This window comes from Aspergillus lentulus (genome assembly GCF_001445615.1).
Source record: "Aspergillus lentulus DNA, contig: Alt01, strain: IFM 54703, whole genome shotgun sequence".
NCBI lineage: Eukaryota > Fungi > Ascomycota > Eurotiomycetes > Eurotiales > Aspergillaceae > Aspergillus > Aspergillus lentulus.
This window is the reverse complement of record NW_028322123.1, coordinates 3,336,098-3,352,777: the sequence shown is the minus strand read 5'-3', so window position 1 is coordinate 3,352,777 and position 16,680 is coordinate 3,336,098. Positions and strand designations below refer to the sequence as shown.

At 39.6% G+C, this 16,680-nt stretch overlaps 4 protein-coding genes across 4 annotated transcripts; 2 read left to right on the top strand and 2 right to left on the bottom strand.

The window, feature by feature from the left end:
• Positions 1 to 486: 486 nt before the first annotated feature.
• On the bottom strand, positions 487 to 1,953 carry ALT_1026 (type III PLP-dependent enzyme; the record flags this gene model as incomplete). Its single annotated transcript, XM_089599079.1, has 4 exons — positions 487 to 644; positions 703 to 1,257; positions 1,315 to 1,668; positions 1,725 to 1,953. The coding sequence occupies 4 exons, from the start codon at positions 1,951 to 1,953 to the stop codon at positions 487 to 489; spliced, it is 1,296 nt and encodes a 431-aa protein (XP_089456743.1).
• Positions 1,954 to 3,132: 1,179 nt separating this feature from the next.
• Positions 3,133 to 4,890, top strand: ALT_1025 (MFS transporter; the record flags this gene model as incomplete). The annotated part of the gene is made up of 6 exons (XM_033564122.2): positions 3,133 to 3,225; positions 3,287 to 3,307; positions 3,360 to 3,417; positions 3,500 to 4,167; positions 4,228 to 4,330; positions 4,397 to 4,890. The coding sequence occupies 6 exons, from the start codon at positions 3,133 to 3,135 to the stop codon at positions 4,888 to 4,890; spliced, it is 1,437 nt and encodes a 478-aa protein (XP_033420013.2).
• Positions 4,891 to 5,552: 662 nt separating this feature from the next.
• Positions 5,553 to 6,689, top strand: ALT_1024 (agmatine deiminase family protein; the record flags this gene model as incomplete). The annotated part of the gene is made up of 1 exon (XM_033564123.2): positions 5,553 to 6,689. The coding sequence occupies one exon, from the start codon at positions 5,553 to 5,555 to the stop codon at positions 6,687 to 6,689; it is 1,137 nt and encodes a 378-aa protein (XP_033420014.2).
• A 664-nt stretch (positions 6,690 to 7,353) lies between these two features.
• ALT_1023 (uncharacterized protein) lies at positions 7,354 to 8,671 on the bottom strand (the record flags this gene model as incomplete). Its single annotated transcript, XM_033564124.2, has 4 exons — positions 7,354 to 7,648; positions 7,712 to 8,319; positions 8,374 to 8,490; positions 8,549 to 8,671. The coding sequence occupies 4 exons, from the start codon at positions 8,669 to 8,671 to the stop codon at positions 7,354 to 7,356; spliced, it is 1,143 nt and encodes a 380-aa protein (XP_033420015.2).
• Positions 8,672 to 16,680: the final 8,009 nt, after the last annotated feature.

Here is a 16,680-nt window from a genome sequence, read left to right as displayed (position 1 = left end):
GGCATCAACCGACAAGGGAAGGGGTCAGGGCTCGGCTGCAAAGATACTGGCGGAGACACGCGCAGAGGTCTAGCTCAACAGTATAGCGTCTTCTAGCTCGAACAGTAAATTGAATATATGTGCGATTACAACCGTGCGGAAGTCCTCCACCGGGAATCTGGTACAGTAGCATCGGGGACGCGGTTTATCCTGGTAGGTCTGTGCCTAAACACCTTTTCTGGCCCATCTCCTTCTATGATGAACAATGACAAGAATCATCATTTGGACTAAATGTGTTGTTCTTTGGAGCTTAAGGCCTACGACCACTTTTTCAAGGAAAGCGCCCAGTACAGTCGTCAGAGGGATCAGATCCACTTTATTCCTGTAGGAGTATGGAGATAATAACGGCAAATCATAGGCCTAGTGCAAGAGGAACAGCCTGATGATGAAGGCCTGAAAGGAGACATTTTCCCGCACCGACATGGCTTAAGCTAGGAAGATAAGAAATCAAACCGAGATGGTAAAAGTACGCAAATGATCCTGATGTAGATTTGCCAACGCCTTCCAGTGCATCGCTTGATAGTCCATTGACTCTGTATTAATGTAGATCACGTCATGCTGGTTCGAAAACCCATTGAACTGGGTCGCCGTTGCTGTGGTATAGGCTTCCAGGTATAGTCAGTTTTGGTTCTGTACTGGACAGTCTGGCATGCAAGGACTCACCACCCATATTCTTGTACTTGAGCCAATCACCTATGCGGATCTCTGAGTTCATGGGCACATCTTTTGCAACACAATCCACGCTGTCGCAAGTGGGGCCCCAGATAGTGTATCGGTGCTCCTGGAGTTTCCGCCGAGTATCGTTGTCGTGGCTGTGAAATGGCCAAGTGTACGCGACCAAGGATGGCCGCACAGTTTCTTTCTCAATCAGTACGTTCATAAAACTTCCATATACCCCGTCGTTCTGGTAGAGCATATCTGGCTTATCGTGATCATCCGTACCGATGTGACGTCGTCTGGACAGAATCTTGCACACGAGGGTGTAGGCACTGCGAGCATAATAACGCCCCGGCTCGGCAATCAAGCGGACCCCAGGAGGAAACTCTTCTTTGAGCATTGGTCGCAGAGAACATGCAATATCTTCCAAGTTACAGTCCTGGAACCCTCCACCAATGTCCAGAAGCTTCATGTCAAACCCCAAGCTCTTGCCATATCCGAAGACAATCTTGGCATGCCGGATGGCGTTCACATAGGCTGATGTATTGGAGGCCCCGGTTCCTGAAAGATGATGGTGAATACCTTGAGAAAACAATGGCCCCTGCGGAAGCAACGTACCAACATGAAAACTCACCCCGCACACATCTAGCCCTAGTTCTCGTGCTCGTTGCAATAGAGATAACGAGGACTCTACTGTGGCACCGAACTTCTCTCCCAGGTCTATCAAAGCATCACTGTCGCTGGCAAATATTCGCAGGACCAGTTGTGCATTTGGTAGGAAGGTTCGGATGGTATCCAGCTCGTCAAGGTTGTCAAAAGTCGTTCGCGTCACACCGGTTCGAGCCGCAAAAACCAAAGAGGAAGCAGATTTACAGGGGTTGGCGAAGATGATGCGGCATGAATCGACCCCTAGACTAAGAACTGTACGTAGCTCCTCTATCGAGGCGCAATCAAAGCCTGTGCCCAGGTCTGCTAGAAGTTTGAGTAGATTAGGATCGGGGTTGCATTTCACCGCTGCAGCCGCCGACAATTAGCATCAAGACGAGGGATGTCAGAACCTTGGATGGAAGGAGGGGGGCACACACCAAAAAAAGGGTGTACGTCTGGCAGGTTTACCCTCCATCGGCGATGCTGGCGGATAACCTGACCCAGATCCGCGACAAAGAAGGGCTCGTCAGCAATTCCCCAACCACGACTGCTCAAACTAAGCAGACGGGTTTGAATCGCCAGATCAATCAACCGCTCTGTCGAGTCCATTACTTCGCAGTGAGGTCTGGCGCAAAACTGGTGTACCATGGGTCGTTAGCGATGGTCACCTTTCTTATGGCAGTACATGCTGACCCATCGTTCATGCACAGACCATGAAGTCACTGAATCCCATTAGGACATGAACGAGCGGAATGAGGTAATAGGACTGTGGCAGTTCAGCACTTGCAACCCAGGCTGATCGGGCCACCAGAGTGAATGTACAAAATCACACATACGAGGGTTCAGCCAGCCACTGTCCTCCAATTGTATTTTTGGCCGATCCATGCAGAATTGTGGCTTTCCATCAGTCGTTCCCTGTATTGTGAGCTGTAGGAATGGTTAAAAAACTGCAATCCAAATCACAAAAAGCAAGCATAGCTGAATCACTTATGGGGCAGGACGTCAGGATGTTGTATTCTTGCAAATCGTCACCAAATCCTCTCTTATAGATCAGCCACCTACGCTTCAACCTGACCCAATAGCTCCGTTGTGGATCCTGGGGTTCCCCATGCGTTCTGTCGCTGCCAAGGAGGCAAACAAATAGTTTACCCAAGGATCTGCAGCACGTCCTAGAGCGATTGGCTATGACATCTCGCGACCTAAGCTGCCGTCCGCCGCTCCACACAAAAAGCCATCGTGCACTGAACTCAGCTGGTCTTACGCGCTCTGATGAGCAGTTCGCATTTGGCTGATGAGCGAGGACTAGGCTAGGGCAGTTCTAGCCAGAAGCACGAAGAAGCAATCTTGTCGATCACCTCTTGGCAACCCCACGTCAGCATCAGGGACTGGCCCAGGCTCCCCTGACGACGAGAGATACACCTGGCTGGGGAACATGTGTTCCCTGCCGAGACCAATCAGCCCGCGGGAATCGTACAGAGGGAGCCCTTGAGGCATTTACGTGTGTTGCAGATGTCTCCGAACTGACAAATATCTGCGGGGGTATCCTACAGCTGCATGCTTCTGCATGTCCTCGTTTTCTGTGTTGTGACGTGACGCCTGCCAGAGGCTGGATATATGTGATAGTTTGGACGCAAGCGTGTCGCCAAACTCAACTCGTCTTCCATCATCTTGTTCTGGCTGTGATTACTAAATGACAATTACAATCAACTACTCCAACTCCAACCATCAGATCCCCAACTCAGATTTGTCCAGAGTATACTAGACTGAGCATTAGGGCTGCGTAAAGACATGGTATCGAACGCAGTCTCGACGAGGTTGTCGCCATCATGGCGCTCTTCCCGATGGTTTATCCTCATCGTCGTGTCCGTTTCTTATATGACGGTGTGTCTAGCCATGGACGGCCCCCGTTTGGTAGTTTCACTAACGACATTCCGACTATTAGACGCTGTTTCTCTATGGAATGGTACGCGGCAATCAGGTTCATGCAGTATGCTCCTTTGCTCAACGGTTTCTAGATCGTCCCTATTATGCCATCCGCCCTGGTCGCTCGCGCGGGGGTGCTGCCGCACGATAGTATGTATTCGTCCCTACTTCAAATGGTTGTCAGTGATTGTGGGAAGGGGAAGATCACTGACAGTTCCATTCCAATGGCTAGAGGTCTACTGGACCAGTATTATGCTCGTCGCGGAAACAGCTGCAGCATTTTTCACCTGCCCCGTTTTTGGTTACTGGGTTGACCGAACGGGGAGGCGCAAAGTTCCTTTCCTGGCTGGTCTCGTTCTACTCGCTGCGTCAATGTGCCTTTTCACAGTCGCACGATCTGTAGCAACGTACATCATTGCTCGACTCTTGCAAGGCGCTTCTGCCGCCATGGTTGAGGTCGCCGGTCTGGCACTTTTGAAGGATGTGGTCGGAAAACAAGGTCTCGGGGAGGCCTTGGGATATATGGGAACAGGAAGTATGGTCGGCCTTATGGCGGGCCCACCCATGGGAGGCCTCCTAAACAAGGTTGGGGGATACTATGCTGTTTGTGCCCTGGGGTTTGCTATTGTCGCCGTGGATGCGGCACTGCGTTTGGCTGTATTGGAGAAGGGCGAGGTAGAGGAGCGCGGCAATAATTCTGCCCAGTACAGTGCTACTCCTTCGACAGATCCAGAAGACCAAGACGCGGCTTCGGGTGTAAACACAGCCCATCCACCGTCAGGCTCAAATGCGCAACGGGGCGTCGCTTTTGCCTCGCTGGAATTGCTGAAGCAACCGCGAGTTGCAATCACGCTTTGGGCACTCGTGGTTGATGGAATTATTATCGGTGCTTTTGACGCGGTGGGTGCTCACAGGGCTTTAAGCAGACGCGATGACTTTTTCTGACCAAAAAACTATCAGACCGTGCCCAGCTTTGTGGAAAAATTGTTCGGATGGGACTCGTTCGCAGCCGGCCTCATCTTCCTCGTCATGGCGGCACCGTCGCTTTTAGAGCCGCTGTTTGGTAGGTTGAACAACTGGGGCCAATACTCTTGCCCACCAAAAGCACACAATGCTGATACTTCTATAGGAAGGCTGTGCGACCGTTTTGGGGTCCGCATCATGGCAGTCATTGGATATTCATTGCTGACGCCTTCATTGGTTTGTCTTCGGTTTGTGAGCCATGACTCCGTCTCCCAGAAGATTCTTTTCGGCGTGTTGGTTGCTTTCTGCGGCATCTCCCCCGATCTCGGGCAGCCGGGATTGTACGTCGAGTCACAGATGGTAATCGAAGAGATGGAACAGCAGTCCCCTGGAATTTTCGGTGAGAAAGGGGCGGTTGCTCAGGCCTTTGGTCTGCAAACCATGGCTAACTACGCTGGCCTGGCCATTGGCCCCATCCTGGGTGAAGCTCTGTTTGACAACTATGGCTGGAAAGCGATGGCTTTGGCCTTGGGGGCACTGTCTGCAGCGACGGTAGTGCCCTCCTTTTGGTTAAGTAATCGGACCTACGGCCATGAGACTGAGGAGACGGAAGAGCAACACCTGACAGTAGCAGCACCGTCCCCCTATGGGACCCTTTAAAGCGGTTAGCATCGTAGGTATCTATAACGAGACCAGAAGTAACTTATGAACTCTCATCAACCACGCAGTCATTTCCTCGGCATCCTTCGTATCACAGATTTGCAGATCATCCTGCCATTGTACTAGGAGTGCGCATGAAGCTGTCTGGTGGAGCCAATTTCAGCTCCCCCAGCTGCCACGGCGATCCTGTTCTCTCGGTGAAGTTGATCCTGTGGCGCAATTGCGTTTTCCTTTCAGCCCGGCCCCCATTATTTTCCAGACTGAAGATCCCGGCCGCGTTCATCAGCTCTCACCCTCAGCTGCTGCAGCTCCTGATTGGTCTCGGGGACTCGGGGTTGGATGTGATCTATGCATGATCATCTGTGTATCCCGCCAATTACAAACCCCTCATAGCGAAGAATGCATGGCCTGCCTTCTATGAGACTTGGAAGCGCCCGCTGGTGTTCAGCTGAACCTCAAATCAAGGAGAGCTGACATCGTACTGCTGACTAGCGGTAATTGTGCGTGTACCCCACTGCCAGTATGGTCTCGGGACAACCGACATACATGCCGCACACCACTCCTTTCATGCCTATAAGACGCTCTTTTCTTCATGCCCCTGGCAGATTGTCCAACTGCAAGTTGTACATCAAATCTATCCTGCAAAAGGCTATTCCCGCATTATGTTGCCTCCTCTGGAAACTGGTCGCTTCTTTTTTCCGGCCGAGTGGCATCCTCATCTTGCTACCATACTTGGTTTCCCATCCAGAGCATCGACTTGCGAGGATCTCCACGACGAGAACTGCAGTGAAATAGTCGACCTTGCCGCTGCGATCGCAGAGTTTGAACCCGTTCGGCTGTACGCGCGTCCAGAAGACGTATCTGCTGCCCAGGACCTTGTTAACCGCAAGGTAGCCGATCCGTCCCAAGTGAGCGTCATCCCCACGCCCATCAACCACTGTTGGGTACGCGATACCGGCCCGGTGTATGTTCATGACGCGTCCGGCGAGTTAGACCCAAAGCAGCGGCTGGCGATCAGCTTCGAATTCAATGAATGGGGCAATAAGAACGGATGGGAAGGTATCGATGGGGATTACCGATTCGCCAACCCTTCCATGACGCCGGAATGTTTGCAAGAGAACACCGACTTTGCTCGGAACGTCATCGAGAGCGACACCACCCCATCGCCCGTGCAGGTGGTCAAATCACGCATCCGCACGGAGGGCGGCGGTCTCGTCGTCGACGGCGAGGGCACCTTGATTGTTGCCGAGAGCTATATGGTCTGCGACCAGCGCAACCCTGGCCTGAGTCGTGATGAGATCGAGGTAGAGCTGCGCCGGGTCCTTGGCGTGGAGAAAGTCATCTGGGTCCCTGGACGGAAGGGACTCGACATCACCGACTGCCATGTGGATGCTGAGGTGCGATTCATCCGCCCGGGTGTCCTCGTCTGGTCACGCCATCACCCCAGTGTTCCACAGGTGTGGTTGGACATGTCCCACGAGATCCGGAACATATTGGAAAACGAAACAGACGCAAAGGGCCGGAAATTCGAATTGCATGCGATTGACGAGCCCGGTCCGAAAGACCTCGGGATCGAAGAGCACGACGAGTTCGTTTCTGGGTACGCCAACTTCTATTTCTGCAACGGAGGAGTGATTATTCCTGGATTCGGCGTCGAGGAGTACGACCGCAAGGCGAGGGAAACCCTGGAAAAGCTGATGCCGGAGCGCAAGGTGCGACAGGTGCAACTCAATGCCATTCCCTTAAGTGGTGGTGTGATCCACTGTGTGACACAGCAGGTTCCAATGCCAGCAGCATAAGTATTTGCTCTATCCCTCATCGTGTTCCGATGCCTTTGCAAGATCGGTGTATACTTTTTGGGTGTAGGCTACCTTTGGAGCCAACATGTATGACCTCAACCAATCGGTCTCTTATATGCAAAGGATTTTGACCTTTTACGAAGTTTTGTTGAATATAGCTCTACATGGTTCAGATGATCCCCGTTCCATACTGGGAAATATACACATCGCCCGTCAGAGTCTGTTTATAAAAAGGGCTATATTCCTAGAGTGATCCTAGTACCGTATAGTTGTGAATTGAATGAAAGATAAGATAAAATGGATGGGGTCTCAGTGCAGGAGTGTATAGTCTCATATGAATATCAGTGGACTAACTCTACCTATGTCTCATAAGCTTTGGTGCCCGCATCATGTGAACTGATCACCGCAGGTTCGTGACGTGCAAAGGCTAAATACCCCGCTTTCTGTGACAGTTGCACAACCCTCCCTCCTCTACACGCGGGGCTTGAAAGGCCTAAAGTACTTAAGATCAACATATATATCTTCCTTGCCTGGATTGTCCCTGACGAATTTGGCGAGACACAGGATTAAATGACAGAGTATATCTGCAAAGCCCATACTAAAGCTTTAATACATGAACTGACTTGATCGGCAATTGGAGATAGCCTGATACACAAGTTTACAATTATATATCCTTAAAGCGCAACCCAGGAAGAACTCTAAAGCGGGGGTGCACACCAGATGCCATTTTCCCGAGCATTCTTCGTTTCACACCACCTCCAAGGTCACCGCCAGGCGTGAGAAGGCTCAGATCGTACTCTGCAACCCTTCCAATTGCTTCTAGGGCCAAGAATCCGGGTGCGTATCGTTCAACATCCTCTTCCCATTGATCGCGATCGCCTAAGGCCATCTCACCGACGAGTTCGTCCGCCGCTTGGGCATTGCACAGGATGTCGAGAATAGGTAAATCCATATTGAGCCTAGACAGATAGATTGTTTCTTAGTATACTTCTACAGTAAAAGCCAGAATTAGGTAAACTCACGGTTTGTTCTGAGGTGTGAATGCCCCCTCGGTACCCTTCACATCGTCTAGTCCTTTCCCAAGCGTCCCATATTGCAGATAAGGCTTGTGCATATTGAAAGGCCGAATAAGAATAGAGTCCTCGACGTCACCATTGGCCATAAATGAAGTCAGGGAAAGTCGGCCTGTTCGTAGCCCCTCCTCATCAACAAGCGCAAATGGGCCTGTGTCCCCAAGATACAGAATTGTCCCGGTGCGAGTGAGGTATATTGAGCTAAAAAGGGCAGTTTCGAGATACAGCCAGGAAAGGAAATCTTGAACGGAAAGGTTACCATTACCTCTCACGGTGACTGGGTTTGGCACAGCTTCTGAGGGCATGTAACGAGTTTGTAAACAGTGAGTGATCTCCATACCATACCCATAGAGCAGAATGACGAATTTCATCCATCGCGCTCGATTGATGGGGTTCGTGGGATCCACTGGTACAAGTGAAATGACACCTCGCAGGTCGCAGAGCTGTTGGGTGTCGTTTATGCGCTCTAGGGCCTCGGCCGGGTATCGCAACCCTCCCAAGACCTCACTATGGCTCTCCGTTCCCGGAAGGCCAATGGGTGCGCGATCATGGAAACTCTACATTACCAGGTAAGCAGAAATTAACTTATCCCTAGCAGAAGGTCTGCATACATTCCGGAACTCCTGTGTTGCGGACGCCCATTGCTCGACGAGCTTCCGCCGTTGGCGCAATTCATAATCCCTATCGTCTTCCGCGATATCGGCCTCGGAACGACGAACCCAATTCTCCTAGTGATGTGTTAGTCCCTTGGTTTCCCTCAGACAGTGTGTAGAAAGACAATAATACTCGGACAAATAGCAGCCACCCCTTGACCTCCTCCTTCATCTGGTCAAGGGACAGGTCATCCTCGGGGTGCGGTTTGATGCTGCAGGGTATGCCACCCGGCCAGTGCCGGACTGGTCGCGTCATTTCGGTCGTGCTGGTTTTATGCTTATAGAATTGCTCGTGCCTGTGTCTTGGAGGAATAAGCTGGACAGCGTGAACAAACAACCACCCAAAGAAAAAGGGGCACAATCACTTCGCGCAGAATCTGATTTTGTTCCCAGCGGCTATGTTGCCTTGCGGAGTGGATTGTTTCAGGGGAAAATTGAAGCCAAGCTAGGGTGTCCGAGCATTGTTAGCTTGCTAAGCCTCCTCTTATTTAAGCTTGTTCGGTACTAATTGGATGTGATCGGTCCCAACGGAAGCGAGACGACTACCCCACTTATTTGAGACGGGGTCAAAATCCTCATGTAGGGTGGATACCTCACCACAACCCTGCATGCGAGATATAATATCAGCATGGGGTAACGGAGAAATTTGTGGGGGGCATTCTTTGTTGTGACAACCAGAAGAGAAAATTGAAAAGCCCCACACTTAACTATTAAAATTATAATACCTTCCTTAAATATCAGGCTTAGGTTAAGCAATTAGATATGTAAGCTTTGAGTATAGTATAGAACCAGACTATAAGTATTAAGATATAGAATAGAGCATGGCATACTATTATAATCTAAATATCCCTCTTTACCTTAACACTGTGACACTATCCGAGTTTAAACATAATAAAGAAATTGTTGGCCTAAATATAAGGATTACTAACCTTATATAAAGGATTGCAGGTCAGCCTAGCATTTATAAATTACTAGCAGAAGAATAATCCAGGCTATATATATAGAAAGTAAAAAAGCTTCAGGCAAAGTAATCTAAGTATATTTTATAGTAGTGGAATGAATACTTGTCACACCCTGGGATCTGTCTCTGCTGTTCTCTGCTAGTTAACTACTTTGGGAACGGGGTGATATAGTCCCTGGACTATATCTGATACCTGCCTGAGGCCTACCAACTAGGTAGCTTTGATGATGCAATAATATAATGATCCAGACAGGATTAAGGGTAATCTAAAGATAATATAAGAATAATAATAGTAGAGATAGAAGCAAGGCCTATTGAGTATATATACCTAATAGTAGAGAGTAACTAATGAATCAGACTAGTGAACTTATACTTAAGTGAGATATTATTATTAAATATAAGGAACTAAAACTAAGAATGCTAGATATAATATAAATAAGTATCCTTATATATCTAGAGTTCCTCAGTTAGTATATCTAATGGTATATTTTTAATATAGAAGTAGTATACTACATACCCTAATATTATAGTCTTAGCATACTATTTATATACTATATCATATATTTGCTTCTGTAAGTATAATACTTTAGTAAGTAACTACTAAACTATTTTTCTGCAGGAACCTATCTAGATTAAGCATTCCTCTAGATTATACTCTAATTACTTTAGGATTAACTAGTGATTATTAATCCTTAGGTTTCTGCCTGTTATATCTACCTTATACTAGCATAGCTATATTAGTGCTGTAATATTACCTCCCTCTCTCCTAGTATTTTATCCTTAAAACTTAATTTAAAAGGGCAGTGCTTCCTAGGTAGGTATATCCTATATTTCTTTCCTTTCTTATATTTACCTATTATGCCTAAATATTATACTAATATATTATTAGATATTCCTTAATAACCCCTTTATAACTATCCTGCTGTCCGTGCTGAATAAGAAGAATATATTTATTATAATAGTTTTATATTATCTTTTTTATATGAGTATTGCCTGCTCACTAGTTAAGAGTATATAATAGACTAATCTTATTATTATATAAAATATACAACTTATACCCGTCAGGGTTGGTTATGTAAGAAGGAGTTTTATACTATAAAGAAGTAGGATATTTTAAAATAAATAAAAGATAAGATTACTAATAATATTATTAAGGTAGATAATAAACTTAAGTTATTATATCCTAAGTTAGAGCAACTCCAGGCTTGCCTGGCTAAGGTCTAGTTAAAGATTATTACTGCCTTAGCTCATTATTCTTATCTTTAAAAATAATAACAGTTTCTTAAGGAATATGGTTTTAAAATATTAGAATATAATACTAAATTATTACAGATCCTGGATGAAAAGAAGTCTTCTAAGCAGCCTAATCCTATAGCTAAAATTAAATAGCTAGCTATGACTTCTGAGAATCCTATTTTTAATTAAATAATAATAGAGATTAATTAGATGCCCCCCTCCTTCTAGGAGAACTTTAATTTCCCTTTAAATAGTACTATTAAATAAGTTAGTAGCAGCCTATTAGGTTCTTAATAGACTCCTATATATTTTCTAAGGTATCATAACCTTTCTACTTTATAAGGTAGTATAGTTTTCTGCTAACTTACTTATAGTTTAAGATTTTCTTAACTTTATACTCCTATTCAGTGTTATTATTAATTTCTATATTTTTAGTAATTTTCATATTCTTTAGTACTGGTTCTAATAATAAGATATAAAATACTAGATAAATTTTTAATATACTTTTTAATAGTTATAGTTTGTAGTTAACTAGTCCTAATTTTTCTTTAATAATAAATAGTCTAATTTTCTAGTGGTCTAGCTTCTAACTTAGTTATTTTATTTTAATATTTTAATAGAGTAGGTAAACTTTCTCCCCCCTTTTTAGTTCTAGAGCACTCCTGTGCTTTTTATTATAGTAAATTACTATTTTAAGGTTTATAAATTTAATATCCCTTGAAAGTTAAGTCCTTAAATAATTAATAATATCTACTAAATCTATAGCTTCTTTCACTGTGGGTACTTTATTCTATGGTTTACTAATTAATATAGGGTTATATCTATAGTTAGTAAAGAAAGGTATTTCCCCTGTTATTAAGTAAATAGTGTTATTATATATAAATTATACTATTAGTAGGTAAACTACCCAATCATCTTACTAGTAATTTATATAGTGTTATAAGTATTACTTAACTATTTAGTTAGTTTATTCTATTTATCTGTTAGCTTATAGATAATATATAGTTATAAGTCTTTGCTTAATTCCTATTAAGTCTATTAATAATTACCAAAATTTTAATATAAATAGTTTATCTCTATCTAATATAATATACCACAGCATTCTATAATTAATAATTATATACCCTATAAGTAGGCTTACTAACTATAATACTATCATCATTGTTATTATTAGAATTAAATAGATGAATTTCATAAGTCTGTTAGTAATTATTATTAGGTAATCATACCCTTTTAACTCTGGTAGTAATCTAATAAAGTTAATAGTAATCTATTCCTATAGTTTTTTTAGTGTCTCTGGTGATTGCATCTTACTATATAGCTAGTGCCTAGTAGGCTTATCTCAGATATAAGTCTTATATTAGTAAATGTATCCTTATACCTTCCTTCTTATATTTAGAAAGTAATAATTCCTTAAAATAGCTTTAGCTATTTTTTTAGTTCCTATATAACCATACATTGGGTTGTTATAGTACCTAGTAATAATCTTACTTCTTATATACTTAGGTATATAGATAAGTCCTTATAGGTATATCAACCCTTATTTATTAGTAGTTATGTGCTTATTTTCTACTAAGTTTTTAAGTATTTTCTAAATAATTTTATCTTTTTTTATTATTTTAATAATTCTTTAAATAAGTAGGTCTTCTTGCAGCTTAATAGTTGCTGTAAGAGTATGGTGGTTATATATTAATAATCTATCTTCTTATTATTTTAGGATTACTAGCTTGATGGTTTTCCCTTAGAGTTTATAATCTAGTTATTAGCTAAGTATATTAGCTTGTCCATTTTCTATTCCTTTATAGTAGATAATCTTAAAATTAAACTATAAGAGTATCTTAGCCCATCTAGCTTGTCTCCTTATTAGTTCTTTTATAGTTATGAAGAATGTGAGGTTCTTATAATCTATTTTTATAATAATTATATATTTTACTCCTTCCAGGTAGACCCTCCAGACTTTAAATACTACTACTATAGCTAGTAATTCTTTATTATAGATATTATAGTTAAGTTCTACTTAGATTAATTTATATAAGTAGAATATAATTAGTTATAGTCTCCTGTTATCTCCTAGTTATATTAGCCTTATTCTAATTATATAATCTAATGCATTAGTTTTAAGGGTTTTTTCTTTTTCTAGGTTGTTTTACATAAGAATTAGTATACTAATAATTTATTTCTTAACTTTAATAAAGGCTTTATCACAATCTTTATCCTATTTAAATTCTTTTAATTTTTTTAGTAATTTAAAGAGTATATATATGATTTCTGTGTATCCTCTGATAAACTATTAATAATAATTAATAAGTCTAATAAATTATTGAATATGCTTAATATTTTCTAGTTATAGCTATTCTATAATTACTTTAATCTTATTCTAATCCATATAGATCCCTTCTATGGATATCTAGTGTCCTAAGAACTTAGTCTCTTAGATATAGAATTTATACTTTTTTAGCTTTAGTTTAATTTTCACTTTCTGGAGCTTTTCTAGTACTTAACTAATATATTTTATATATTCTTCCTCCTTCTTTGAGAAGATAAGGATGTTATCTAGATAGACTATTATAAAGGAGTATAAGTAGTCCTGTAATACTTTATTAATAAATCTTTAAAATAATATAGGTGTATTAGTAAGCCTGAATAGCATAACTAAGTATTTAAAGTATCTAAATTTTATTCTAAATGCTGTTTTCTATTCATCACTATCTGTAATTTAAATATGATTATAGGTGTTAGTGATATCTAGTTTTATAAACTATTTTGCTCCTTAAATTTAATCTTAGATTTTATAAATTAATAGAAGTGGATAATAATCCTTAATTATAATTATATTTAGTAGTCTATAGTTAATATAAAGCTATAGACTCCTGTCCTTTTTTAGTGTAAAGAGTACACCATACCCTGCTAGTAATTTTAATAGTTATATCTTCCCTAGTTATAGTTATTTATTAATATACTCCTTAAGTACTTATAGTTCTTTCTCTAATATTTAGTATATCTTTTTATATATTAGTAATTTTCCTTCCTGTAGAGGAATTTAATAATTATACTTACTATATTCTAGTAGGGCATACTACTTAAGTTATTTAAATAATATCCTAAATTTTAAATATTCCTAGGGTAAAGTTAGTTCTGGTTTTAATTTATTCCCTAATTAGTTATTTCTAGATTTAGTATTCCTAGGACTAATCTCCTTGGGATTACCCTGGTCCTGATTTATTATTACTAAGAATAAGTAGGGTTCTGGGACAAAAGTATTCCTAGGAATACTATTCCTAGGATTATTTTTCCTTAGATTATTTATTCCAGGTTCTAGTCCCTAGATATCCTCTCTATTACTTTCTGGTGTTATAATATTAGTATAATTACTATCTTACTCTAGCACCCATCCTAGTAGTTCTATTATTATAATCCTCTGTAATGGTTTTATTACTACTAGTACTACTATTATCTTCTAGCTAGTTACTGTTCTTTTTAGTTTACCCTTTAACTACTTAGTACTATTATTCTTTCTTTTTATATTAATATACTATAAGGCCCTGGTTTCCCCTTAACTCTAGTCCTATTATAGGTATTTATATTTAAACTAGATTTAATTTATATTCTAGTTAATTACTAGGTTATAATTCCTAAGCCATAGAATCTCTAACACCATATTATACCATCCTATTAGTATAATATCAAAGTTTAGATATTTAATATATCCTAATATAACTATTAGAACTGGTCCTAACTTAGTTATAATTACAAGAGTTCCTAAATTCTCTCTATTTAGACTTATAATTAGTTTAGGTACTACTTTTATTTTCCTTAGCAGCCCTAGTTTCTTTATAAATTCTAGGTGTATATAATTTCTAGTTACTCCTAAATTAACTATTATTCTAGCTAGTTAATTAAGGATGTGTGCATCTAGCTTTAGATGCTTAGTATATTACACCTCTATTACTATAAGGTATTAGGTTTCCTATTATAGTGCCCTGGTATTTTATAGTGGTATAGGGAAATATCCTCCCTCTAGCTTCCTATTATAATATATAATATATTACTCCTTAAAGCATGCTATCTAGTATATTAGGTTATATTCTAGATATCTTCTATATCCTTTATAAGAGCATTTAAGCTTCTAGCATAGATAAGTATTATTCTATTTTATAATTTCTAGTATTTCTGGCTAAAATTCCACTATATACTTATTATTATAGTAGATACTATAATTATTACTATAGCACATGATCCAGGATATGCTTTTATATTAAAGATATACTTAAAAGTATTAATATAGGTATTAGTTATAATTATATAACCTATAGACTAGTCCTGGTAGTTTCTTTTATAAAACTTCTTAAAGTTCTATATAGTACTCTTAATTCTATTTCCTACATTTTCAATAATATACCATATATCAACTATAGTAGGTTATATATTATTCTTAAGATTTAACCTAAGTCTAATATCCTAAGTTTTAATATATACATCCTTTTACTCCTTACTTAATCTTTTTAAGGATTCTTTCATTCAGTTAGTATGCTTCTAGTTCTACTAACTATTTTCTATCTAGCTATTATAGCTATATAGTATATTAGTCTACTTTATTATTATTTTATAGGGATTATTTATAGGCTATCTTAGGAATCTTATAGGACTGCTCCTTATTAGGATTAAGGCCTATCTACTAAGTTCTATACTCTTTATTAAGTAGATTAATAGGTTGGTTAATAATAGCCTAATCTATTATAGGAAAATCCTCTTAATCTAGCTCTTCCTAGTCAGTTTTCTTTTTATTAGAACTAATAGTCTAATATATTTCACTAGTAAGTATTATCTATTATTAAATAAGTCCTCCTAGTATTATATTTTCCTAGTTAATAAGACTATCTGCATTACTGTTTAGTAATTTCTAATTAGTAGCTATAAGAATATTTAAGTCTTTAGTGGGCTAATTATTATTTATACTTTTATAGTTAGTAGAGGCTTCTTTTTTAAGCTTAACTTTAATTTCTTTATTACTTAAACTTATATATTCCTAGTATAGTTTTTTAAGTTACTTATTAATTTTAATGATTCCTGTGGTGTTATAACTATCTCTACTAGTTATAATACTAAGTTCTTTTATTATATATAGCTACTTTTTTCTATTCTATTTACCCTTCTAGGGTTACTATTTATAGGTATTTAATATATATCCTGGCTTCCTATACTAGAAGTATAACTTTTCTTTTCTCTACTATTCTCTCTCTTTATTAGAGAGTACTATTTATTAAGTTATATCTAACTCTATTAGTCTTAGCCTATAAGGATCTATATATCCTTAGCTCTATGGCTAAGCTGGCCTTCTATTATTTAGTTAATAGTTTATAGTATATCTATTACTAAAGCTATTCTAGTTACTTTATTCTTATCTATGCATATAGAAGTCTTGTAGTTTATTATTAATCTTAACTACCTATATAATTATTTTATTAAGCTTATCTAGTTACTCTATCTAGATTAACTTCTCCTGGATTTCTGGCTTCAAGCCTTCTTTAAATTATATAATATTTATATCCTTATCCTAGTTTAGGTGGGATATAATCTATTAGAATTTTAATATATATTCCCCTATAGATCCTATTTACTTAAGTTACTATAATTATTACTTAGTATTCCTTTCTTTATTAATATTACTAAAAGTATCCTCTAATTACTTCTTAAAAGTATTATAGCTAGTAAATATTTTATTAGTCTTAGGGGCTTAATTATCCTCTTTATATTCTTAGTAATCCCTAATAAATAGTTTAAACTAATTAAATACTAGTCTAGTTAGATAGGTTGCTGTAAGTAAGACCCTTTCTACCTTAGTAGTAAGTCTTTCCCTATTTATATAGATATATATATCTAGCTATATAAGGAATGCTTATAGCTTAGACCTATTTCTATTAAATAGTTTAGATAGTCTAACTTTGATAGACTTAGCTACTAGTCAACCTTCTAATTATTAGATATACTTCTAGAGCTACTTAACCATGCCCCTTAGTTCTTTTATTAAAGACTATAGCTATTATATAGCAGGCACCTAACTAATATTT